Genomic DNA, 27,432 nt, shown 5'->3' on the forward strand with positions numbered 1-27,432 from the left:
CCATCTGCCTTGTGCTTAACAATATAAACCCACTTACACCTAACAGGAATCTTATCTTTAGGGCAAGGAACAACCTCCCAAGTATGGTTCTTTATTAGGGCCTCCATTTCTTGGTTTGGTTCATAGCTTCCTTCCAATTAGGGCACAGCATTGCCTCTGTAACACTACAAGGGATGGAAACAGGAGAGATAGCAGAAATATAGGCACAATAGGAAGGGGAGAGAGCATCATAAGAGACATAGTTAGTAATAGGATACTTGCTACATGTCCTCTTCCATTTTTGAATGGCAATAGGAAGATCAAGGTCAGAATCAATAATAGGATTGTTACGAGGTTCAAGATTACCCGAGTCTGGGGAATCAGATTGTAATGGGCATTCTGCTTCAGGAGCCACCCTCTTACTATGCCTGATGAAAAACTGTTGCCAGGACCGAGGTCAATACAAAGGAGGAGGAGGAGCAGGAGGAGAAGGAATAGAGGTAGGAATAGGGAGGCAGAAGGGAGTTCGATCTTCACTTGCATTCTCCCCCTGAAGAGAAGGACGGGATGACTAGAAAAATGAAGAGGATTCCAAAAAGGTAACATCCTTAAAGACATATCTCTTTCCAGAGAGAGCATCAAAGCATCTATAACCTTTCTAGACTGGAGAGTAATCAAGGAATACACACTTAACGGATTTAGGATCAAACTTGCGCCGGGAAGGACTCATATCATGAACAAAACAAACACAACCAAAGACCTTAAGGGGTAGATTAAAAGGAGGTTCATTAGGGAAGATTAGTTGAGGAGAATGAAGGTTAAGGACGCTTGATGGGAGTCTGTTAATGAGATATACAGCTATCTGGACTAGAGAGTAATCAAGGAATACACACTTAACAGATTTAGGATCAAACTTGCGTCGGGAAGGACTCATATCATGAACAAAACAAACACAACCAAAGACCTTAAGGGGTAGATTAAAAGGAGGTTCATTAGGGAAGAGTAGTTGAGGAGAATGAAGGTTAAGGACGCTTGATGGGAGTCTGTTAATGAGATAATACAGCTATCTCAATAGCATCGCCCCAAAAACGAGTTGGAAGATGAGTTTGGAACAATAAGCCTAGAGCAACTTCAACCACATGCCTATCTTTTCTTTCAACCACCCCAATTTGTTGTGGAGTATGACTACATGAACTTGGGTGAATAGTGCCCCTGTCTTCAAGAAATCTATGCAAGTGGTGTTCAAAGTATTCATTGGCATTGTCAGATCTTATTATCTTAACTCTTTTCTCAAATTGTGTCTCGACCATATTCATGAAGTTTTGAACAATCGTAGGAACTTCATCTCTACTTTTCATCAAGTAAAGCCATGTATACCGACTGTACTCATCAACGAAGAGAATGAAATATATGTACCCCCCCCCCCCCCATACAGGGGACAGCATATGGGCCCCAAACATCAGTATGGATCAAATGGAAAGCAACATTACTTCTTTTACTGCTTGAAAAATATGTGTTTCTACATTGTTTGGATAAATGACAAACTTCACATTCAAAATTTGATTTGGACACAGAATCAAACAAGTTTGGAAACAAAAACTTGATAGAATTGATAGACATATGACTAAGGCGACAATGCCATGTATACCGACTGTACTCATCAACAAAAGGAATGAAATATCTGTACCCCCCCCCCCCATACAGGGGACAGCATATGGGCCCCAAACATCAGTATGGATCAAATGGAAAGCAACATTACTTCTTTTACTATTTGCAAAATATGTGTTTCTACATTGTTTGGATAAATGACAAACTTCACATTCAAAATTCGATTTGGACACAGAATCAAACAAGTTTGGAAACAAAAACTTGATAGAATTGATAGACATATGACTAAGGCGACAATGCCATAATTTCAAAAGACTCGTTTTCTCATTGGAACAAGACTTAATCTGGCTTGACAATCCATGCTCTAAAGGTCCATCCAGGAGGTAAACTTCATCTATTTCATGCCCACTTCCAATCGTCTTCCCCGTGCTCCAGTCCTGAAAAACACAATGGGTGGGAAAAAAGGTCACTGAGCAATTGTGGGATTTTGTTAGAGAACTAACAGACAATAATTTTTTTTGTAGCATAGGCACATGTAGAACAAAGTCAAGAGAAAGGCTATTAGTGATTCTGACTTCACCCTGACCCGAGATTGGGGTTTGAGATCCATCTGCAACAGTAATCTTGCCCTTCCCTGGGGTTAACTTATATGAAGTAAAATGTGAAGGCATACCAGTCATATGGGCATTGGCCCCAAAGTCTACAATCATGGGCTAAAGGAGGTGGAACAAGCAAGTGCAGTACCTGTCTTGGCATATGAACTAGATAGATTACTAAGTCCAGAACCAGATGATGAAGATGTACCACCCTTCTCTAGCTACAACAATATATTCCTGAGTTTGTCCATCACATTAGCGGAGTCAAGCACATCCGAGGACTGAGCATCATTGCCAACTGTAGCCAAGTGAGCATTGCCCTTCTTCCCGGTTTTGTACTTCTCTGGTTTTAGATGAGGATTGAGCTTCCAGCACCTTTCTTTACCGTGTCTTGGCTTCTTGCAGTACTCAAAAATAACATCCTCGACCTTCTCTGCAATGGGATGTTTGCTAGTATTTTGCTTGGATCGAGATGACATAAAGGCAGAATGATCACTCATAGAGGATTGCATCATGGCGGTTCTTCGGCTTCCTTCCCCTTGTACAAGAGAGTAAGCAGTAGCAAGAGAAACAACGTCTGCACTAAGAATGTGTTGTCTAGTGAAATCAAACTCTGGTTTCAAGCCAGATCAAAGACTCTATTCTCCTCTATGTACTTCCGATACTACTTACCATCTTCAGGGTCCTTCCAAACTAGAGCTTTCAAGTGATCCATTTCTAACTATGGAGAAGAGAAATACATAGCAATAGATCTCTCCCCTTGGCGCATACTACAAGCTTCCCTCTGAAGCTGATACACTCTAGCAGTATTGTTAACTTGGGAATAAGTAGCAACTACCATATCCCAACTATCCTTGGCAGATGGAAGAAACATGTAATTTCGGGCAATATGAGGTTGCATTGAGCAAATCAGCCAAGACATAACAAGGGAGTTGTCTTGTTCCCACCTTGCAAATTTCGGGTCTTTAGGACTCGGCTTCACTTCCCTTCATGTGATGAATCCTAGTTTACCCCTCCCAGTTATGGTAAGTTTAGCAAATTGAGACCACTCTAAAAAATTAGTTTCATCCAGCTTAACAGTAGTTATTATACCACTGGAGATATCTGTAGTTCCTAGGAGCACATCGGGAACCATTTGAAAATCCTTAGATGATTCCATTTTCTAACAAGACACCTTCTCACCAACCAAAAAGGACCCCCAACACTTTAACCGAGGTTCCAGACCCAAAAACACGTTACCCCACGGTTAAGAACCAAAAGAAGACCCAAAAAACTAGGTTGGCAGTAAAATAGAGGGAGAAAAAAATCTCCCAAAAATCACATAGTGCTCAGAAAATTTCGGGACCACTTCCCATCAATCCCAAATTAAAAAATGACCTGAATGGTCTAGGTTTTACAGTAGAAAAAAATCATTAAACCTGTTGTACATGGCTTGACATCAGATCTGGAATTTCTGCGATTTTTTCCTTGAAAAATCCACCAAAAATCCTAAAAAAATCATATAACAACAAGAGTCATACCAAAATTTTTCTAAAATCAGGGTGAATCAAACTCTGTTGGTTTCATAGACTGTCGCTGACACCTGTACAGATTGCTGATGTCATCTGGTGGCAGTCTGACGTTAGCAATTTGCCTTTGGGTAGGAGATCAACAAAAAACTAACTCCCAAATGCTTCTACCCGCTCTGATACCAAGTTGCAGAAATTAGTGTTTAAAGAGAGTGAAAGAGAAGAGAAGAAAAGAAGAAGAGGAAGAAGAAAGGGAAGTGTCGAGGGTGTGTGAAGTTCACTGTTCACACCCTCAAAAGTTCACTTTATAGTTGAAAATTAATAATTACAAGAAGGCTCCTATCTGGGTGCCCAAATACAGAGGGAGTACAAAAAACGAGAAAATGAGCAAAAAACACCCATGTCTAACCATTCTCAACAAAGCCATAGTTTGGTACCAGCGGTACCATAAGACCCATCCACAACTCACTTGGCTCGACTTTACTGAAGTCCTATGTGTAACTTTTAGACCTTCTGGCTTTGAGGACTTTGATGAGTCCTCATCCAGGATCAAGCAGACTAGAATGGTGTGCTAATACCAATCTGTGGAAGCTCCAAAAGGATAGACTGAACAAGCTCAAAAGGGTTCCCAAACCTCTAGGGCCAATCCTTAAGACACCCCTGTTAAAGTTGAGACCAATCTGGGAAAGCTCAACCCCATGGTAGTGCTACCCTTCAAGAAACTTCCCTGGTCAGAGATGCAAACCTGGAGGGAGAAAGGGCTTCGCTACAATTGTTATGAACTATCCATTCCAGAGCATAAATGTAAAGCCCAACAGATATTTCTACTTCAGGTCGATGAGACTAGTGAAGAGCCAAATCCGATTGAGGAAAGGACAAAAACCAAGATGAGAAGGAAACTCCTCTAGTCGAGTACTGTGAAATATCCCTCCAGGTCCTTATTGGGCTTAATTTCCTACAGACCATGAGGGTAATGGGCTTAATTACCAATAAATAGTGGGAACATTCAATTTTATCTCCCACTTGCTCTCTAAGAGACTGGACCTAGTGGTTCAACTCACGACGCTTTTTGTAGTTCATGTAGCCAACAAAAGAAAAATCCAATGCGAGGGGGTATGTAATGGGGTATAGTTGAAGATTCAAGGGAATGTATTCCACATGGACCTTTACCCACTGGACTTCTCAGGGGCAGACATTGTCCTAGGGATCCATTGGCTTAGTCAACTCAGCTTGGTGATATGTGATTGAGCCAAATTGACCAGGACCACCAATGCAACCTAGCTGGGTTCAAAGTTCCAAACCATCACAATTGGGTCCATAATATCCCCAAGCCCTACTTAAATCCTACCAACACATGGGGACCCATACACATGTCCTTGGGGTCATTCTCATTGGAGCCTATCATAATCACCTCAGGTCCACCTAGTCCTATGCTTTCAGCTGAGAACCAAGCCCAATTACATCAACTATTACAAGGATACAATGATGTCTTCAAAGAACCCAAGGACTTACCCCCCCACCAGACCCCATGATCATTGAAACCCTTTGTTGCTTGGTGCCCCGCTCACCAATGTGAGGCCGTACTGATATCCCCATTACCAACAGGTGGAAATTGAAATGATGGTCCAAGAGCTGATAACAAAAGGGCAGATCCAACCCAGCTGCAGCTCTTACTCTTCCTCGGTATTGTTGGTCAAAAAGGACGGGTTGTGGAGGTTTTATGTAGATTATTGGGCTTTGAACCAAATCATTTTCAATGACAGGTTTTCAATTCCCCTAATTGAGGAGTTGTTTGATGTGCTAGGCTAGGCCAACTACTTCTCCAAGTTGGACATACAATCAAGATACCACTAGACTAGAGTCCACCCCAATGACATCCACAAGACCACCTTTCAAACCTCAGAAAGGCACTATGAAGTTGTACTTATGCCCTTCAGTTTAACAAATGCTCCATTCACTTTTCAACAACTGATGAATGAAATCTTCAAGCCGTTCCTATGAAGATTTATACTCATCTTTTCTGACAATATGCTAGTTTACAGCCCTGATTGGGCATCACACTTGCATCACCTAAAATGTACCTTTGGGGTATTGAGGACTCATAAGCATGGTGAATTGGGCTAGGCCCACATCCCTCAAGGCGCTGAGAGGATTTTTGTGCCTGACCAGCTTTTACCGCAACTTCATCAAGGGCTACAGGGTTATTGCAGCACCCCTAACTCAGATACTTAAGAAAATTACTTTTGAAACTTTGAAAGGAATGAACAAGCTGAAAAGGCCTTCAATGACCTCAAGGCGGCAGTAACCTCTCCTCTGACTCTCATATTGCTTGACTTCTCTCAAGAATTTACAGTTGAAATGGATGCTTCGGGGAAGGGAGTGGGTGCTGTACTCATGCAACAACAACAACCCATAGCCTATTTCAGTAAGATCCTGAGTCCTCGGGCCCAATTGAAATCGACATATGAGAAGGAACTCATAGCAATCACTATGGCAGTCCAGAAATGGTGTGCCTACTTATTGGGCCAGCCATCCATAGTCAGGACAGCTCACAAGAGTATTAAGCACCTCCTGGACCAGTGTGTCTTGGGCTGAGATCAGCGTGAGTGAGCCTATAAATTGCTTGGCTATGACTTCAAAATTGAATACAAGCCCAGGCCTTCGAATGCAGTAACAGATGCCCTTTCTAGGGCTGAGGAGTTTCAGTTAACAGGGTTGTCCAACCCAGTTTATCCCTTGCTGGATCAACTCAGAGCCGAAGCATAACAAGACCCCAAGTTAGTGAAAACTAAGGACCTATGGCTTCAGGATCCAGTTCAGACTCCAGGGTATTCGGTGTCTAATTCCACCTATTTTTTAACAGAAGCTTGGTAATACCCAGTAGGTCGATTCACATTGAAGAATTGTTAAAGCTATTTCATGACTCAGCTGCAGGGAAGGGGGGGAGGGGGGGGGGGCACTCTGGAGTTCTCACTCTCAGAACATATAGGCACATAGCAGCCCACTACTTCTGGAAGGGGATGAAGAAGGCAGTTCAGGCTTATGTCAACAAGTGCTCCATTTGCCAACAGCAAAAGTATAGCACCAGTCACCAGCCAGTCTTCTTCAACCTCTGCCAATCCCAGAGAGAATTTGGGAGGATGTGACCATGGATTTTATCACTGGATCACCCAGGTAAACAGGGAAGCCTGTGGTCCTCATTGTAGTCAACCGCTTGAGTAAATATGCTCATTTCATTGCCCTTCCGCACCCATATATAGCAGCTACTGTGGTTAAGTTTACATCCAGGAAGTGGCCAAGCTGCATAGCGCTCCTAGCTCAATCCTTACGGATAGGGACCCATTGTTTATGAGAAGGTTTTGGGAGTTCTTCAAGGCCCAAGGAGTTTAGATGCTACATTCTACAAGCTACCATCCCCAAATGGATGGTCAATTAGAAGTCATTAGCAGGTGCTTAGATGTGTATCTTAGATGCTTCATCAGTGAAAGACCTAAGCAGTGGACAGCTTGGCTACCATGGGCAGAGTGTTGGTACAATACAACATATCATGTTTCTACAGGTACGACACTATATGGAAGCAAACCTCCAGCCTTGCTTCCTTACGAGAAGGGGTCTTCAACAATGGAAGAAGTTGACCTCCAACTCACCTCTAGAGATGAGGTTCTTAAATCACTAAAGCATCACCTGTTGAGAACACAACAGAGAATGGAGTTAGTCTATGATAGAAAGCACGGGGAGTTGGGATTTTCTGTAGGGGACTGGCTATACCTCAAGCTGAATCTGCCACCCACCTCCAAATATCAAGATGGTTAAGAATATCATTAAACAAGCTCTCATCTCTTGGAAGAACCTGTGTGTTTTGACAGCTGTGTTTAAGTAGTTCGAACCAGTAGAGAGTAAGGGAGAAAGAAGAAGGAAGATGAAGAATAGTCGAATCTGATAGCCTAAACTCTATCAGTCGACCCTAATATGAATTAGCCATAATTAGTTGTACAAAGACTAAACTGCCCCCCACTTAAGTATGGGACAGGAAGTCTCTATTAAAACTGTCACATAAGCACATAACTTAACAGAAATAAAATGACTAATATACCCTTATTCGGCTAGCTCTAACACTCCCCCTCAAGCTGGAGAATATATGTCATATAATCCCAGTTTGTTATATATATAGTTCATTCTCCCTGAGCTTAAGCCTTTTGTAAACAAATCTGCCCATTGATCACCTGAGCCCACATGTTCTGTGCTTATCTCTCCAGTAAGGACCTTCTCCCTCACAAAGTGGCAATCAATCTCTATGTGCTTTGTTCTCTCATGAAAAACAGGGTTAGATGAGATGTGGAGTGCAACTTGATTGTCATAGTACAATTTCATAGGTCTATCCATGGAGAACCCGATTTCTTGTAGGAGATTCCGAAACCATACTAATTCACATGTAGTGTGTGCCATGGCTCTGTATTCGGCTTCAGCACTGCTCCTTGCCACAACCGTCTGTTTCTTACTCTTCCATGTCATAAGATAACCTCCAAGAAATGTGCAGTAACCTGTAGTAGATCTTCTATCAGACACAGAGCCTGCCCAATCTGCATCTGTATACCCAATTACCTCAAGTCTTCCTCCTAGTTTGTACAATAACCCATGGCCTGGAGCTCCCTTCAAGTACCTTAAATTCTAAGAACTGCATCCCAGTGAGGTATCCAAAGGTTCTACATAAATTGGCTCACCACACTGACTGCAAAGGAGATGTCTGGTCTCGTGATAGTCAAATAGTTCAGCTTCCCCACTAATCGTCTATACCTTCCAGGATCATCAAATATTTCCCCTGTATCACTACTCAACTTAGCATTTGGCTCCATGGGAGTTTCAGCCGGTTTTGCACCTAACAGTCCTGTTTCATCCAATAGATCAAGAACATATTTTCTTTGGCACAGGTTTACACCTTGTTTTGATCTAGCAACTTCTATACCCAAGAAATAATTCAATGTCCCAAGGTCTTTTGATTGAAAATGATTTTGCAGAAAGACGTTTAGTTTATCGATCCCCAATTTGTCACTACCAGTTATGACAATATAAGCCACATAGACCACTAATAAAATATTTCTGGCTTCTAAATCATAACCGAACACCGAGTGGTCAACCTGGCATTGTTTCATTCCAAAATTCTTCACCACTTCACTAAACTTCCCAAACCAAGCACGAGGCGATTGTTTCAACCCATAAATTGCCTTTTTCAATCTGCACACCTTACCATCCTCCCCCTGAGCAACAAACCCTAGTGGTTGCTCCATATATACCTCCTCCATAAGGTCACCATGAAGGAAGGCATTTTTAATGTCAAGTTGAAACAAGGGCCAATCATACATAACTACCAGGGAAATTAAGACACGGAGAAAGCCAATCTTAGCCACTAGAGAGAAGGTCTCTATATAGTCCACCCCATACAATTGTGAATAACCTTTCGCAACAAGTCTGGCCTTCAGACGCTCCACACTACCATACGGCAAGTATTTAACAGTATACACCCATTTACAACCCACAACATGCTTACCAGGAGGAAGAGTAGTGAGCTCCCACATTTGAGTATGCTGAAGGGCAGAAAGTTCCTCCTCCATTGCCTGTCGCCACCCAGGTGAGCTAAGAGCCTCTTGAACATTCTTAGGTATAGAAATAGATGACAATAGTGAAACAAACTGGCGATGTGAAGCGGAAAGGCAAGAGACTGAAACAAAATTGGAAATGGGATGGAGGGTACAACTACATTTACCTTTCCGTAAAGCAGTGGGAAGATCAAGTTGTTGACAGTTGTTTATGTATTCAAGTTTAGTACCATAAGGGTAGTGTTGTAATTTCTCCTCTGTTTATATTGTTCGACTGTACTAGTATAAATAATAAAATCATTCTTTCGCCCCCTATGTTCTGGAGGGCTTTCAGTCACTCGACTCACCTCTCTTCTCTCTTCTCCTCTCCTCTCTTCACTTGCTCTTGCTCAACATGGTATCAGAGCAAGTCGTCCAGGCCTGAAGGGTGGTGTCAAGCTAACTACTGTTGCATCCAGTGTTGTCTCCAATCGAACTCCTAATCTGGTGAAGTCAGTTCGACCCAAAAGTTAACAGAGTCTTTTCGTCTTCCAGCCCAGAAATTGCTCCTCCTGTCTGCTCGACTGTAGAGAGACTATTGTTTGTAGTTCGTAGAGGGTGTTCTGTCTTCAGAAAGGCTAGCATCTGAAACTAAAAGAAGTATTGCACATCTTCTGTTCGGATGCCTATTGTTTGAGGATTCGTAGAAGGAGCTCTGGTTTACAGTCAAGGAGTTCTGGTTTACCATAAGGGAAACTATCATCTGAAACTAAAAGAGGTACTATCATCCTTGTCTGTTCGGATGCCTATTGTTTGCTTAACTGTTTGATGACTGTTCGGCTACCCTACTGTTGTCTGTTCGACTGATGAACTGTTCGGCTGCCCTACTGTTAAGCGACTGTATTCCTTAACACAGTAACTGTATTCAAACCTTTTTTTTGTTGGTATTGTGGACTGTTGATGGTCTGTTTTAGCCGACTAATTGTCTGCTCAACATTAATCTTATTAATTGACTGTTCGGCTACCCTATTGATCTCCTTGACTGGTTAGCTATCAGCCCTACTAAGTAGGTCATTCAGACCTGTTCTTGTACTGCAACAGCAGTGTGCAGACTTGTTTTAGTGAAACCGTAGGTCAGAAGGACATGTTTCAGTACTGCAACAGCAGTGTTCAGTTTGTTGTTTGTTCTCAGTGAAACTGTAGGTCAGAAGGACCTGTTCTTGTACTGCAACAGCAGTGTTCAGTTTGTTATTTGTTCTCAGTGAAACTGTAGGTCAGAAGGACCTGTTCTTGTACTGCAATAGCAGTGCTCTTTCTTTTGTTCTCAGTGAAACCGGTGGTCAGAAAGACCTATCTCTGAAATAGTCTTGTACGGATGTAACTTTTTGGTTGTTGTTTCAACTTTTTATTCAGATATCATGGGCAGTGAAGACTCAGCCACATCTGGAATTTCCTCAATGCTGAATGGAATGGGTGGGGGTGACCTATCCTTTCCTATGGCTGTTGTCCCTCTTGATGGTTTAAATTACCTGGAGTGGTCAAGAGGGATCAAATTATACATCACTACAAGGGGGAAGATAGGCTATATTAATGGGAGGATAAAAGAACCATCCTCCAGGAGTGTTGAATATGATAGATGGAATCAGAAGAACAGTATTGTTATGTCCTGGCTCTTGGTTTCCATGCAACCTCAAATCAGGAAGAATTTCATGTGGGCTGAAACTGCGAATGAAATCTAGGAACAAGCAAAGTCTACATATTCATAATTGCGACACTATGCCAAAATTTATCAATTGTAAGCAGCATCTTCTACTTGTAGAGAGGGGGAGAAGTGTTTATCGGTATATTACTCAGACTTAACATCTGTCTGGAAGGAGTTGGATCACTACCAGAGTGTGGATTGGAAGTGTGATGAGGATGCTAAGAAGTACAAACAGCTTGTCTCCCAGCAAAGGGTGTTTGCATTCTTACATGGTCTGAATCCTATGTATGAATCTATCAGGGTTCAGATTCTCAGCTCTAAGGATCTCCCTTCTGTTCAGGAAGTCTATGCTCTTGTACAATTTGAAGAAAGCAGGAGAAATTTGATAAACAACCCTGGTGGGGATGCTGTTGTGTTAGATGCAAAAGGGGGGTGTATCTACTGGTGTGGGATCTTCTTCCCGAAAAGGAGATCTCCAGAAAAAAACAGAAGATAAGGAAAAATTGTGGCGCACTCATTGCCAGAAACCCCGACACACCAAAGATACCTGTTGGGATCTTCATGGGAAACCAAAATGGGCTCAAGATCTGACTAAGAAGCAAGGTTCAAAGGTGAATAAGAAGTATGGACAGCAAAGTACAAAGAAACATCACATGGCCAACATGGCTACTCGAGAGAATCAACCCCCCATTTCTACTGTGACTCAGACACATCTCACTAGACCTGACCCGAGGGAGGACATTATGAATTCCTTCCGTGACCATTTAGAGCTCTATGGTAGAGCAATTCGTCAGATGGATACTCCTCCCTCAACCTCATTTGCATCTACGTCAAGTAACCCTGTCACTGCTTTCCATGTTGCTTCTCACACCCTTGACTCTCCATGGATCATTGATTCTGGAGCATCAAAACGTATGACTGGTACGTCCTCTTACTTTCAAACCTATCACCCTCTTTCTAGAAGAGACAAGGTGAGACTAGCCGATGGATCATACTCTTCCATAGCTGGTCAAGGAACTCTCTCTCTTCCTCTTGGCCTTACCCTTTCTGATGTTCTTCATGTTCCAAATTTTCCCATTAATTTGTTCTCTGTTAGTAGTGTTAATAATTCCTTGAATTGCTCAGTGACTTTTTTCCCTTCTCATTGAGTGATTCAGGATCTGGCCTCGGGGAGGACGATTGGTAGGGGTCGTATGGCTGATGGACTTTACATGCTGGAGAATAAGGCCAGTCTTCATGTTACAGAGTCTATGAGTCAGTCTACGAGTCAGTCCTGTAAGAAAAAAGTCTATTTATGGCATTGTCGTCTTGGTCATTTGTCTTTTGAGTCTTTGAAAGTTGTATTCCCAGAACTGTTTAAGTCAATGTCTATTTCTGATTTTTCTTGTCAAACATGTCAGTTGAGTAAGCATTGTAGAACTCATTTTCTTCAAAGAAATAGTAAATCTGAATCTTCGTTTCACATTGTTCATTCTGATGTGTGGGACCCTGTTACTTTACCATCTGAGAGTGGCTACAAGTATTTCATTACCCTCATTGATGATTATTCTAGATATACTTGGGTATACCCGATGCGAACCAGGGAAGAAGTACCAAAAATCATTCAAGATTTCCAGCGGATGGTCTTCACTCAATTTCAAACTGAAATCCAAATTTTCCAATCAGACAATGCAAAAGAATTTTTTCATAGTGACCTCACGGAATTTTTTGCTTCGCATGGTTCCCTTTACCGTAGCTCTTGTGCCCGCACACCACAACAAAATGGTGTGGCCGAACGGAAGAACCGACATCTCCTTGAAGTGGCTTGAGGTTTACTACTTCATATGAATGTTCCCAAACGGTTTTGGCTTGAAGCTGTTCTTTGTTACACTTACCTTATAAACCGTATGCCCTTTCGTCGGTTAGAGTACAAAGCCCCACATCAACTTCTCTTTCCTAAGGCTCCCCTTCTTTCTATTCCTCCTCGTGTCTTTAGTTGCCGGTGTTTTGTCCAAAATCTGTCTCCCACCCGTGGGAAATTGGATTCTCGTGCTATCCCTTGCATATTTCTTGGTTACTCCTTCACTCAAAAAAGATACCGTTGTTTTGATCATGTTTCTCGTAAATTCTGTCTCCATGGATGTTTCTTTCTTTGAAGATGAGCCTTTCTATCCTGTTTCTCCTCAGGGAGAGTGTAGGCATGAGGAGAAACTGGTTTAGCTTCCCTCTCTCCTTGACCCTCCACCTTTTCGTGTTTTTTCTCGTCGTCGCAAAGGCCAACCAAATTCAAGAGCTGTAGAGAATCCGGAAGCTGTACCTCCAGTGCCACCAGACTCCTCAGGGGAGGATCATACTCAGGTATTTTGGCTCCTAATGATGTCCTTGAATCTATTGAAAATGATTCCTCTACTGTTATTGATCTTGACCGTCCTATTGCTCACAGAAAGGGTGTTAGATTGTGCACCACTAAACATCCAATTTCCAACTTTGTCTCCAATGAGAACATTTCATCCTCATTCTGTGCCTTCCTTACCTCTATTGACAGTGTCCCTATCCCTAAGAATGTGGCAGAAGCTCTTTCAGTTCCTGAATGGACAAATGCCATGAGGGAAGAAATTAATGCCCTTCACAAAAATGGCACATGGGAACTTGTTGATCTTCCTAAGGGAAAGGTTCTAGTTGGATGTAAATGGGTGTTCACAGTCAAGCATAAGGCTGATGGAATAGTGGAAAGGTATAAAGCTCGCTTAGTCGCAAAGGGATTTACTCAAGTGTATGGAGTTGATTATGCAGAAACTTTTGCCCCTGTTGCCAAGATGAATTCCATTAGAGTCCTTTTCTCTCTTGCGGCTAATCTGGATTGGGTTTTACACCAGCTGGACATCAAGAATGCATTCTTGAATGGTGACCTTGAAGAGGAAGTGTACATGATTCAACCTCCTGGTTTTCTAGCCCAAGGCAATGAACAGAAAGTGTGCAAGTTGAAGAAGTCCTTATACGGGCTGAAACAATCACCAAGAGCTTGGTTCAGCAGATTCCATGTGGCAGTTTAGCAGAAAAGATACAGGCAATGTCAATCAGATCGCACACTGTTTGTGAAAAAAGGAGAAGGTAAAATTGCTTCTCTAATTGTATATGTGGAAGACATAATTGTTACTGGTGATTAGGAAGATGAAATTCAGAAATTGAAACTTTTTCTTGCCACTCAGTTTGAAGTGAAGGATCTAGGACCTGCCAGATACTTCCTTGGAATTGAAGTTGCCCGATCAAAGAACGGTATCTTCATTTCTCAAAGGAAATATGTCCTAGATTTACTTCAAGACACTAGAAAGATGGGGGTGAAGCCAGTTGACTCTCTCATTGACCCCAACCATAAATTAGGTGACAACTGTGGTGAATCGCTCAAAGATGTGAAACAGTTTCAGAGGCTTGTAGGGAGATCGTTATACCTTTCTATGACTCGCCTAGACATTGCATATGTTGTTGGTGTCCTCAATCAGTTCATGCATGCTCCTAGGTCTTCTCATCTTGAAGCAGCAAAGAGAATCCTTCGATATCTAAAGAAGTATCCGGGTACTGTTTTGTTATTTCAAAAGCACGGACATTTGAAAGTTGAAGTTTATACAGATGCAGATTGGGCTGGATCCCAAAGTGACAGAAAGTCTACCAGTGGCTATTGCACCTTTATAGGAGGGAACCTTGTTACATGGAGGAGTAAAAAGCAAAATGTGGTAGCTAGATCCAGTGCTGAAGCTGAATATCGTGCTATGGCCCACGGGGTTGCTGAAGGCATGTGGATAAAGAATTTGTTGGGGGAGTTGGGTTTCCCAGTGACCAAAACTATAACTCTATTTTGTGGTAACAAAGCAGCTATAAGCATTGCTGCCAATCCGGTGCTACATGATAGAACAAAGAACATCGAAGTTGACAAGCATTTTATCAGAGAGAAAGTTATCACAGGCGAAGTGTGTACCCCCTATGTCACTTCTGAGAACCAACTTGCAGACATCTTTACAAAGGGTTTAAACCTTTCCAGACATCATGATCTTTGTGACAAGTTGGGCATGATTGATATCTATGCTCCAACTTGAGGGGGAGTGTTGACAGTTGTTTATGTATTCAGGTTTAGTACCATAAGGGTACTGTTGTAATTTCTCCTCTGTTTATATTGTTCGACTGTACTAGTATAAATAATAAAATCATTCTTTCGCCCCCTATGTTCTGGAGGGCTTTCAGTCACTCGACTCACCTCTCTTCTCTCTTCTCTCTTCTCCTCTCCTCTCTTCACTTGCTCTTGCTCAACACAAGTCCTGAAGGTTCTGGGACAAGAGCAACAACAAGATCCATAGACAAGGTAGAAGCTGGAGGAGGAGCCGGTGTCTGTCGATGATTATACACGTGCCGGATCGATGGTCATTCAGTAGGGATCTGCATTGGAGGAGGTGAAGGGTCAACCCCAACTAGAACACCCGGAATGGGATCACTGACTGGAAGAGGAAAAGGAAGCAAAGGTGGAGACATCGATGCTTCAGGTCCTGAAAAGAAGGGGACAGACTCAAAAAAGGTGACATCAGGACAGACATAGCACTTCCAATTAATGGATTGTAACACTTGTACCCTTTTTGACTCCGAGAGTAGCCAAGAAAGACACACTTAATAGAGTGTGCGTCTAGCTTGTCTATCCTAGGCCTCAGATTGTGAACAAAGCACACACAGCCAAAGATGCGGGATGTTAATGGAAAGGGAGACAAGGTGGGGAACAAAATAGAAAAGGGAGACCGACCATGAAGAATGAAGGAGGGCATCCGATTAATAAGAAAACACGCAGTAAGTACAACATCACTCCAAAATCGTTTAGAAACACTCATATAATGAAGAATAGACCGAGCAGTTTCAAGATGACAGTTCTTTCGTTCTGCCACCCCATTTTGTTGAGGAGTGGATGCACATGAAGTTTGATGAATGATGCCATGCTATTCTAAATACTATTGAAAGGAAGTAAGAAAGTATTCACGACCGTTTACTGAACGAAAAACTTTGATTGGAACACCAAATTGTGTATGTATTTCAGCATGGAATTTTTGAAAAATGGAAAATAATTCACTCATTTCTTTCATTAAATAAATCCATGTCATCCTTGAACAATCATGAATAAAAGTGACAAAATACTTGCAACCATTATAAGACTATTTTAATCGGACCCCAAACATCTGAATGAACCAAAGAAAAAGGACTCAACATACAACTATCAACTCTAGGACTGAAGGGAACCCGACAATGTTTCCCATACTAACACGACTCACACTGTAAAGACAACAAATGACTCAAAGATGGAACCGGTATCTTGAGTGCCTTGAGAGATGAATGTCCCAGCCGACAATGCCACTGTAGAGGAGTGAGTGAAGTCTGAAGTGCAACTGACGATCCACCACCGTCAAGGTAATACAATCCACCAGCCTCATGCCCCCCACCAATCTTCTTCTCCATCTTGAGATCCTGAAAAACACAAAAGGAAGGGAAAAATGTAATAGGGCAATTAAGAGTCTTAGTTAATTTACTAACAGACATAAGATTGAATGGAAACTTAGGGACATAAAGAACAGATGATAAAGAAAGAGAAGTTGTGTCAACATTACCAACACCACAGATGGGAGAAGAGGAACCGTTGGCAAGGGTAACAGTTTGAGATGTGGAAGTTTCAGAGAGGGAAGAGAACACACCTAGAGTCCTGGTCATGTGATCAGAGGCTCCAGAATCAATAATCCAAGGAGAGGGTTTGGATGCCAAACAAGATATACCTGAGTGGGCAAGGGTGGTTGTAGTATGCTCTGAAGTAGCTTGGAGGAACCTCTCATACTCATCACGCGGTACACTCACCATCTCCTTCCCGGAAACAAATGTAGATGTGGAAGGTGTTAGATCTGCTTGTTGATTACCACTGACATCAACCCCACCAGCTACTGCATGATTAGCCCATGTAGAAGGAGGGCCATGGAGATCATAACAGAAATTCACCGAATGTTCGTCCCTGCCACAATGGGTACACTTCCTTGTAGAGTTACTTTTTCCTTTACCACGGCCTCACCCTAAGTTACGACCACCACCACGACCAAATATGGAACCACCACGACCTCCTCGAGAGGCATGCCCTCCCCCTCTAGTACCACATTCACCTCCTCTGGCTATCACAAATGCTGATCTGTTAGACTGTGTGGGATTCTCTGTAGGTCCCAAAGAAATCCTATGAAGCCGTGCAAAAACTTCCTCAAGTGTAGGAAGAGTAGAGCCTCCCAATATTTGAGCCCTATCTAGTTGTTCCCTCTGTTGTTGTTGAACCTTAACATCTAGAGTGAGAGGATGAAAGACATTGAGTTCATTTCTAAGGTTCTTCATATTGGCATAGTACTCTTCTAGGGTTTTATTCCCTTGTTGCAGATCGAAATACTCCTGATAGAGCTGATATACCCTTGTAGTATTATCCTGCCCAAAATAAAGCTTCTTGGCATGTTCCCATATGCCCTTAGTTGTATCTAAGAACATAAAGTTGACACTTATTTTGGGTTCCATACTATTCCATAACCATGTCATGATTTGGGCATTTTCCTGTTCCCAGTCATCAAACCCTGGAGAGTCAGCTGATGGTTTATCTTCCTTCACGTGTTTCACTTCCCTCTTTGCCTTGAAGAAAACGTCCACTGACTTGGCCCATGGCACATAATTCTCACCATTATGTTTAATGGAGGTCATCTGCACACCCAAATAGTCGGAGGGGATCATCACACCCGGTTTCTGATCACTAGAACCATCTCCCATTGCTGCCATTATGTCCCCCACTGCTATCTCTAATGCTGAACTCTCAGTCACCAACCAAATACTTCTGTCAAGGCAACACTACAACACACTGATAACAATCTCACAACTAGTCACAATCAATAACTTGATGTAGACTAAAATTAAGGTTAAGAACTGGATGTTTTGACCAGATTCGGCTACCATCCAGATTAGAACATTGATGAAAGCTACTAGGCTGAAGTATTCAACCACTTCTTTCAGCACAAATTTTTTTTTCTGTTCCCACCACTACTGACATCCCAGAAATATTAGGCACCATTACAACAACACAACACTCAAGCAACCACACACAAACCCTCTTGAAATTGTTTAGTAGAGGGTAAACACCACAAGCACCACCACACGACTAGGGCTGTCACACATGCTGACAGCAGTATTAGGCTGATATCCTAGGGTTGCCGCACCTTCCTAATACTTGTAATAGGGATTGCGGCAGTCCTAAAACAAAAAATAAATAACAGATGCCGCAGCTATCAGATTGTGTACCTCAGATTCGCAGCCCAGAGAAGAAAAAAAAAGGAGAGAGAACTTGAAGTCGCAGGATAGAAATCTTGAAGCCGCAGCCTTCTTCTCCTTCGTTTATGGCTCTGATACCATGTTTTTGACAGCTGTGTTTAAGTAGTTCGAACCAGTAGAGAGTAAGGGAGAAAGAAGAAGAAGAAGGAAGAAGAACAGTCGAATCTGATAGCCTAAACCCTATCAGTTGACCCTAATATGAATTAGCCTCTAATTAGTTGTACAAAGACTAAACTGCCCCCCACTAAAGTATGGGACAGGAAGTCTCTATTAAAACTGCCACATAAGCACATAACTTAACAGAAATAAAATGACTAATCTACCTTTATTCGGCTAGCTCTAACACTGTGCATCCTGAAGATGCTGCATGGGAGGATTTCTCTAAAGTACAGCAGCAGTACCCTCATTTCAACCTTGAGGACTAGGTGCCTCTTAAAGGGGATGGGATTGATAAAGGCCCAAGGCCCAACACTGCAGGCAGATACCCAGCACTGAGCCCCACCCAACCATTCAGTTCACAACAGTGTTGACTCCAGATTGGTCCAACCCAGGGAACTGCCTATCAGATATATACCTGGAGGCAACGTCACCGAGGTTGTTAGACACCAGTATGCAGGGAAAAAGGCTATATATAGCCTTATCCAGATCTGATCAAAGAATGAATTGGAGAATACTCCCTTCTTCCCTTCCCTTCTGTCTCTTCCTTTCTGAGTTAATTCTCTGTAAGAGGTTTGAGCACCCTCCGAGCTGCTCAGATTGGATACAGTTGTAATCTGATAAGACCAGAGCTTATCAAACTAAGTATCAGTACAAGACATAACATGCAACTTTGGTTAGTTAGTTTCCCATGTGCTTATTTTACCGAATATAACCATTCTGACATTGCCAAGACATTGTAACAACCAAAACTGGAGTAATTGATAAACTGTCATACACCAACTAAACTAGACTTGAATAGGATTAAGAAAATTGATGATAAATTCAGCAGGTACTAACCAGCTGCTTGGAATCATCTTTCCAATCACCAACACTAGCAGACTTCCTCAGAGGTGATCCCTGAAAACCAAAAGACTGACATGAAAACAAGAAAAGCTGCTACAGTCTTGAAAAATGTTGACACAGAATGATTATTCACAAGTGAAGTCCTTGAAACTGTACTTAATAGAATATCCTACATGTATGTTTTAGTTTAGTAAGAATTATTTAATTTAGGAAAAACATATTAAAAGAATTATAGGTACATTTATGAGGTCCAGGTTTTCCGATGTTACTGAGAAGCGGCCTTTTATTTGCACCACATTGGTCTTCTTCTCCTCCAAAGAATCTCTGAATCCTATAAGAGGAAAGAGGATAAGTAACAGAAGTTTTCTAAAGTTTACGTACTGGTTCTTCTTAAGTAACATTTTTCTTTTTGATAATAAAATATTAGCAAGAAAAGCCATACTATCCTGAAGAACTGAGCTTCATGTTTAGCAAGGTTAAGCAACACGGAAAAAAAAATATTAGTTTTTCTTATGTCAATCTGAACTCTAATACCTCCTGATGATCTTATGGGAGCTGATAAACTGTTTGCAGAAGCTCGATTTGGAAGCATTAATGGACCACTAAAGCTGGGTGCTCTCCGTATGTCATGCTTACCCTTCTCATTTGCTGCTTGACTTTCAACCTCGCACCTAATAATAACAGGTCCACAACTCTCAGATTTGAAGCATATATGGTATCAATGCTATAATAACACATACTCAAAACAAAATAGCCTCCCATAATGTACTACAAATAATTGCAAAAATAAAGAGAAAAAATCATATCGACTATTGAGAAAAAAAATCAAAACTTCCTCTTACCATATTTGCAAACAAACTTAAGAAAATTCAGAGGGATATATTTGGAAAGGATGGAAGGTGAATATTTTCTTTCTTGGAGAGAGAGAAAAGAGAGAAAAGAGAGAGAGAGGAGAGGAGAGGAGAGAGGAGAGAAGAAGAGGGAGGGAAAATAGTTTGGAGTCAAAAAGTGTTGCTGGCGGCGCCACTTCTTATTTATAATGATACAACATAATAATAAATGGGAGATTACATTTATACCCCTGGTGGCACACCCTAATAATAAACTAATTAAAAGAAGAAAAGAACAAGCTGACAACATCCTAGGCTGACAGCACACTAACAGCAAAGATAAAATAATAACACTAACAACACTCCCCCTCAAGTTGGGCTGAATATGTCTATCATGCCCAACTTGTCACACAACTCATTGTGCCGTGAGTATAGAAGCCCCTCTGTCTCCTTGGAGTTGACATAAGGAGTACAAATTTCTCCCTTTTCCAATTTTTCCCTTATGAAGTGTTTGTCCAATCCAATGTGCTTGGTCCTCTTGTGCAGGACAGGATTCCTGACAATGCTTATGCCTGCCTTGTTGTCACAGTAAAGAGACATAGGATTATGAGCAGTTACTCCAAGCTCCCCTAGAAATATTTTAGCCAAAGTACTTCAACCACCCCATGTTCATAGCCCTATACTCCGCTTCAGCTCTTGACCTTGCTACCACACTTTGTTTTTTGCTTCTCCATGTCACTAGATTTCCTCCCACAAATGTGCAATACCCACTTGTGGACTTTCTTTCATCCACAGCACCTGCCCAATCAGCATTCGCATAGACTTCCACCTTCAAATGATTATGTTTACTAAATAGCAAACTTGTTCTTGGATACTTTTTCAAATACCTAAGAATCCTCTCTACTGCTTCCATGTGTGGTTTCTTAGGGGAATGCATGCATTGGATCAGAACCCCAACTGAATAAGCAATGTCTGGACGGGTCATGGGCAAATAAAGCAACCTTCCCACTAACCTTTGGAACTATTTCACATCTTGCAAAGGTTCACCATCACAGTCACCCAATTTATGATCGACATCCATAGGAGTATCTGCTAGCCTTGCACCTAACTTGCATGTGTCTTGTAACAGATCAAGGGTGTACTTCCTCTAAGAAATGAGCATGCCCCTTTTTGAGTGGGTAACTTCAATTCCAAGAAAGTACTTTAATGGACCCAAATCTTTCACCTCAAATTGAGATGCTAGGAACTATTTCAACTTTTGTATTTTTGAGCTCCAATTTCTTGTAATGGTGATATCATCCACATATACTATCAACATAGCAATATGTTCTTGACATCTCTTCACAAAGAGAGTGTGATCAGACTAACATTGTTTGAATCCTACTTGCTGGACTGCCATATGAAACTTACTGAACCAAGCCCTAGGGGATTGTTTTAAACCATAAAGAGACTTTCTCAGCTTGCACACCTTATTTTCACTTCCCTTGGCATAAAATCCTGGGGGTTGAACCATGTACACCTCTTCCAGGTCACCATTTAAAAAGGCATTCTTTATGTCCAGTTGATGCAATTCCCAGTCAAGGTTAGCTGCCAATGATAGAAGAACTCGAATTGAGTTCATCTTAGCTATTGGAGCAAACGTTTCATTATAGTCAATGCAATAGACTTGAGTGTACCCTTTTGCTACTAATCTTGCTTTGTACCTTTCAACTGTCCCGTCCGCCTTATGTTTAACCGTAAACATCCACTTACACCCTGTTGAGAAAGTTTAGGCAAGGATGTTTTTAGTCTTCACCTCTTCTCTTTGTACTCTTTTTGTATTTGGGTGCCCAAGTAGGGACCTCTTTGTAATTTCTTGTTTCAAAATATAAAATGCTTTTTGAGGGTGTGAACAGTAACAAGAACACACCATTCGACGCATTCCTCTCTTCTCCTTTCTCTCTTTCTTTCTTCCTTTCTCATACAAACCCTAGATTTACAATACTAGTTGACAACTTGGTATCAAAGCAAGGTTAAGGCACTTGGGAGTACCTTTCTTGCTGACTCTCTTGCATGAGATGAACTGCTGACGTCAGACCGCTGCCAGATGACGTCAGCAGTCTGTACAGGTGTGTCGGCAGCAATACATGAATCATATATGGTTTGATTCACCCTGATTTTAGATCTTTGGTATGGCTCTTGTCTTCGTTCGAAGCTTCTATGATTTTTAATAGATTTTTCAAGCAGAAAATCGCAAAAAATCCAGATCTGATGTCGAGCCTTATACACTTTGTTTAATCAGTTTTCCTACTGCAAAACCTAAACCATTCAGGTCGTTTTTTACCTTGGGAGCAATGGAAAGTGGTCCCGTATTTTTCTAAGCCCTAGACAATTTTTGGGAGATTTTCTTCTCCCTCTATTTTGGCGCCAACTTAGTTTTTTGGCCCTTTTTTGCTTCTTAACCGTGTGGTGGTCTAGTTTCTTGGGTCCTTAGCTGTGGTTAAATATTTGGGGCACCTTTTGGTTGACGCGAAAGTGTTTTGATAGATTATGGAATCATCTAAGGATGTACAAATGGTTTCTAGTGTGTTCCCGGGAAGTGCGAACATTTCCAATGGTATGATAACCACTGTTAAACTTGATGGAACCATCTTTTTGGAGTGGTCCCAATCTGCTAAACTTACAATCACTGCGAGAGGTAAACCAGGATTCATCACAGAAAGGAGGTGAAGCCAAATCTGGAAGATCCAAAATATGCAAAGTGGGAACAGGATAACTCCCTTGTAATGTCATGGTTGATTTGCTCAATGCAACCTCATATTGCCCGAAACTACATGTTTCTTCCAATGGCCAATGATATTTGGGATAGAGTTGTTGCCACTTATTCCCAAGTTAACAATACTGCTAGAGTATACCAGCTTCAGAGGGAAGCTTGCAGTATGCGTCAGGGGGAGAGATCTGTGACTATGCATTTCTCTTCTCTACAGTCTATCTAGGAAGAAATGGATCAACTGAAGACTCTTGTATGGAAGGACCCTGAAGATGGTGAGCAATATCGAAAGTATATAGAGGAGAATAGTCTTTGATTTCTTGGTTGGCTTGAATCTAGAGTTTGATTTTACTAGGCAACATATTCTTAGTGCCAGCAATGTCACTCTTGCTTCCGCGTACTCCCTTGTACAAGGGGAAGAGAGTAGAAGGACAGCCATGATGCAACCTCCTATGATTGATCACTCTGCCTTTATGTCATCTCGATCCAAGAAAAATACTAGTAAGCACCATGTTATTGAGAAGGCTGAGGATGTGGTTTGTGATTATTGCAAGAAGCCAAGACATACTAAGGAAAAGTGTTGGAAGCCCAATCCTCACTTAAAACCAGAAAAGTACAAAACCGGGAGGAAGGGAAATGCTCACTTGGCTACAGTTGGTAATGATGTTCAACCTTCTAATGTTCATGACTCATGGACAAACTTAGGAATTTACTGTTGTAGTTGGAAAAGGGTGGTACATCCTCCTCATATGGTTATGGACTTAGTAATCCATCTAGTTCATATGCCAAGACAGGTACTACACTTGCTTGTTCCACATCTTTTAGTCCTTGGATTGTAGACTCCGAGGACAGTGCCCATATGACTGGTATGCCTTCACATTTTACCTCATATAAGTTAACCCCATGGAAGGGCAAGATTACTATTGCTGATGGATCTCAGACCCCTATTTCGGGTCAAAGGTGAAGTCAAACTCACTCATAATCTTTCTCTTGAATCGGTTCTTCATGTGCCCCAATTACATAAAAGTTTGTTGTCTGTTAGTTCTCTTACAAAATCCCATAATTGCTCAGTGACCTTTTTTCCTACCCATTGTATTTTTCAAAACCTAAGCACAAGGAAGATGATTGGAAGTGGGCATGAAGCTGATGGAGTACCTCTTTGATGGACCTTCAGAGCATGGATTATCAAGCCAGACTGAGTCTTGTTCAAATGAGAAAATGAGTCTTTTGAAATTATGGCATTGTCGTCTTGGCCATATGTCTTTCAATTCTGTAAAACTTTTGTTTCCAAACTTATTTGACTCGGTGTCAAAGTTGAACTTTGAATGTAAAGTTTGTCATCTATCAAAACAGTGTAGAACCACATATTTTGCAAGTAGTAAAAGAAGTAATGTTGCTTTTCATTTGATTCATACTGATGTTTGGGTCCCATATGCTATCCCTTGCATGGGTGGGTATAAATACTTCATCCTCTTCATTGATGACTACAGTCGGTATACATGGCTCTACTTAATGAAAAGTCGAGATGAAATTCCTATGGTGGTTCAAAACTTCATGAATATGGTAAAGACACAGTTTGAGAAAAGAGTTAAGATAATAAGATTTGACAATGCCAAGGATTACTTTAAACATCATTTGCATAGATTTCTTGAAGATCGGGGCATTATTCACTAGAGTTCATATAGTCATACTCCACAACAAAATGGGGTAGCTGAAAGGAAGAATAAGCATGTGGTTGAAGTTGCTCGAGGTTTACTGTTTCAGACTCATGTTCCCACCCATTTCTAGGGTGATGCTATTGAGACATCGGTGTATCTCATCAACAGACTTCCTTCAAGGACCCTTAATCTTCAGTCTCCTCATCAACTTCTCTTTCCTGATGAACGTCTTTTCAATCTCCCCCTTAAAATCTTTGGTTGTGTTTGTTTTGTTCATGATACGAGTCCTTCCCGGCATAAGTTTGATCCTAAGTAAGTTAAATGTGTCTTCCTTGGTTACTCTCCTATCTAGAAAGGCTATAGATGCTTTGATGCTCTCTCTGGCATGAGATATGTCTCCAAGCATGTTACCTTTTTGGAGTCTTCCTCCTTTTTCCAATCATCCCATCCTTCTCTTCAGGGGGAGAATGCAAGTGAAGATCGGACTCTTTTTGCCTTCCTGTCCCTGTCTCTTTTGTTCCTCCTCCTCCCTCTCTTCCCTGTAATGATGCCCATCACAATATGATCTCCCAGACTCAGGTAATCTTGAACCTCCTAATAATTCTATTATTTTTCCTATTGCCATTCGAAAAGGGAAGAGGGCATGTAGCAAATATCCTATTACTAACTATGCGTCTTATGATTTTCTCTCACCTTCCTATTGTGCCTATATTTCTACCATCTCTTCTGTTTCCATCCCTCGCAGTGTTATAGAGGCAATGCAATCCCCTCACTAGAAGGAAGCTATGAACCAAGAGATGGAGGCCCTGATAAAGAACCAGACTTGGGAGGTTGTTCCTTGTCCTAAGGAAAAGACTCCTATTGGGTGTAAGTGAGTCTACACTGTTAAGCACAAGGTAGATGGCTCAATTGAAAGGTACAAAGCTCGACTTGTAGCCAAAGGATACACAAACTTATGGCATTGATTATCTGGAAACATTTGCTCCAGTTGCTAAAATGAACTCTATTCATGTGATCATTTCTCTTGCTACCCATTACTCTTGGTTTTTATATCAAATGGATGTGAATAATGCCTTCCTCAATGGGGACTTACAAGAAGAAGTGTATATGGACTTACCACCTGGGGTGAGCTTTCCTAACAGTGACGGAAAAGTTTGTCGCTTAAAGAAGTCCTTGTATGGGCTCAAGCAATCTCCTAGAGCTTGGTTTGACAAGTTCAGAAATGCTATCTTAAAGATTGGGTTTTCTCAATCTCAGGCAGACCACACTTTATTCATTAGAAGAGTTGATGAAAGAGTAACAATGTTGATAGTATATGTTGATGACATTGTTGTGATAGGTGACGATATGACAGGTATCTCCCAATTAAAGTCCTTCCTTGCTTCTGAATTTGAGATTAAAGACCTTGGTGATCTCCGATAGTTTCTTGGCATTGAAGTCGCAAGATCTAATAAGGAAATTTTTCTGTCACAAAGGAAATATGTACTTGACTTGCTTCATGAAATTGGGAAATTAGGGTGTAAACCTGTAGAAACTCCAATTGATCACAACCACAAGTTGAGTGCTACTAAAGGAGAAGTTCTTCCAAACAGAGGGGTATATCAGAGATTGGTGGGTCGTCTTCTGTATCTCTATTTGACTAGATCTGACATATCCTATGGTGTTGGAGTGGTTAGCCAATATATGCATGAACCTAGGACCTCTCATATGCAAGCAGTTAATAAAATTTTATCCTATTTGAAGGGATGCCCTGGTAAAGGGATGTTGTATTCCAACCACAACCATCTAAAGATTGAGGCATACACAGATGCAGATTGGGCAGGGTCCATTGATGATAGAAGATCAACATCTAGTTATTGTACATTAGTTTGAGGCAATGTGGTTTCATGGAGAAATAAGAAACAATTTGTGGTTGCTCGTTCTGGTGCTGAGGTAGAATATAGGGCAATGGCTCATAGAGTTTTTAAACTACTCTGGTTGAAGACCTTATTGGCTGAGATGGGCATCCAAGCGGATATCCCAATGAGATTGTATTGTGACAATCAAGCAGCCATAAACATTGCCCACAACCCTGTTCAACATGATTGTACAAAGAATATTGAGGTGGGCATACACTTTATTAGAGAAAAAATTGGTAGTGGAGAGATTTGCCTTCCTTTTGTAAGATTGGAAGACCAACTAGCCGACTGCCTCACTAAAGGTGTTCACCACCCAAAGTTTGCTAAGAACATTGCCAAGCTGGGCATGATTGACATATATGCTCAACTTGAGGGGAGTGCTGAGAAAGTTTAGGCAAGGGTCTTTTTAGTCTTTACCTTCTCTTTGTATTGTTGTTGTATTTGGGTGCCCAAGTAGGGACCTCTTTGTAATTTCTTGTTTCAAAATATAAAATGCTTTTTGAGGGTGTGAACAGTAACAAGAACACGCCATTCGACACATTCTTCTCTTCTCCTTTCTCTCTTTCTTTCTTCCTTTCTCATACAAACCCTAGATTTACAATACTAGTTGACAACTCACCCCATTGGGTCTTTCCCCCTTGGAAGATCCACCAACTCCCAAGTCTGATTTTTATGGAGGGCATTAATCTCCTCTTTCATAGCATCTATCCATTCAGGGTATTTTAAGGCCTCTGCAACATTTATAAGTACAATGATGCAATCAACTACAGATAGGAAGGATCGATACGAGGGGGAAATGTGATCATAGGAAACAAATTGGGTAATGGGGTATTTAGTAGTGCATGACCTGACTCCCTTTCTTTGAGCAATAGGAATATCAAGGTCATCCACAACCAAAATGGGTGTAGGGGTATCAACATGTGCACTAGGGCCCAATTCATTTGGACTTACCTCCTAGGAGTATGAAGGTGTCGATTGCTCA

The 27,432-nt window shown here is 41.5% G+C and overlaps 1 protein-coding gene across 6 annotated transcripts in view; it reads right to left on the reverse strand.

The window, feature by feature from the left end:
* Nucleotides 1-27,432, reverse strand: part of LOC104604697 (serine/threonine-protein kinase BLUS1-like) — a 69,881-nt gene that overhangs the window by 18,196 nt on the left and 24,253 nt on the right. For 5 of the 6 annotated variants that reach the window (XR_016081056.1, XR_016081055.1, XM_010269169.3 and 2 more), the window contains exons 13-15: nucleotides 19,850-19,986; nucleotides 19,555-19,646; nucleotides 19,310-19,369 (exon numbers count right to left, since the gene is read on the reverse strand). Coding sequence is in view for 3 of the 6 variants with exons in the window: in XM_010269169.3 (XP_010267471.1) it covers nucleotides 19,310-19,369; nucleotides 19,555-19,646; nucleotides 19,850-19,986 (289 nt within the window). In the remaining 3 variants the exon portion in view is untranslated. The remainder of the gene's footprint in view (nucleotides 1-19,309; nucleotides 19,370-19,554; nucleotides 19,647-19,849; nucleotides 19,987-27,432) is intronic. The other variant, XR_016081057.1, reaches the window with a different exon arrangement.

The sequence above is a fragment of the Nelumbo nucifera genome, chromosome 1 (genome assembly GCF_055504915.1).
Source record: "Nelumbo nucifera cultivar China Antique chromosome 1, China Antique-T2T, whole genome shotgun sequence".
NCBI lineage: Eukaryota > Viridiplantae > Streptophyta > Magnoliopsida > Proteales > Nelumbonaceae > Nelumbo > Nelumbo nucifera.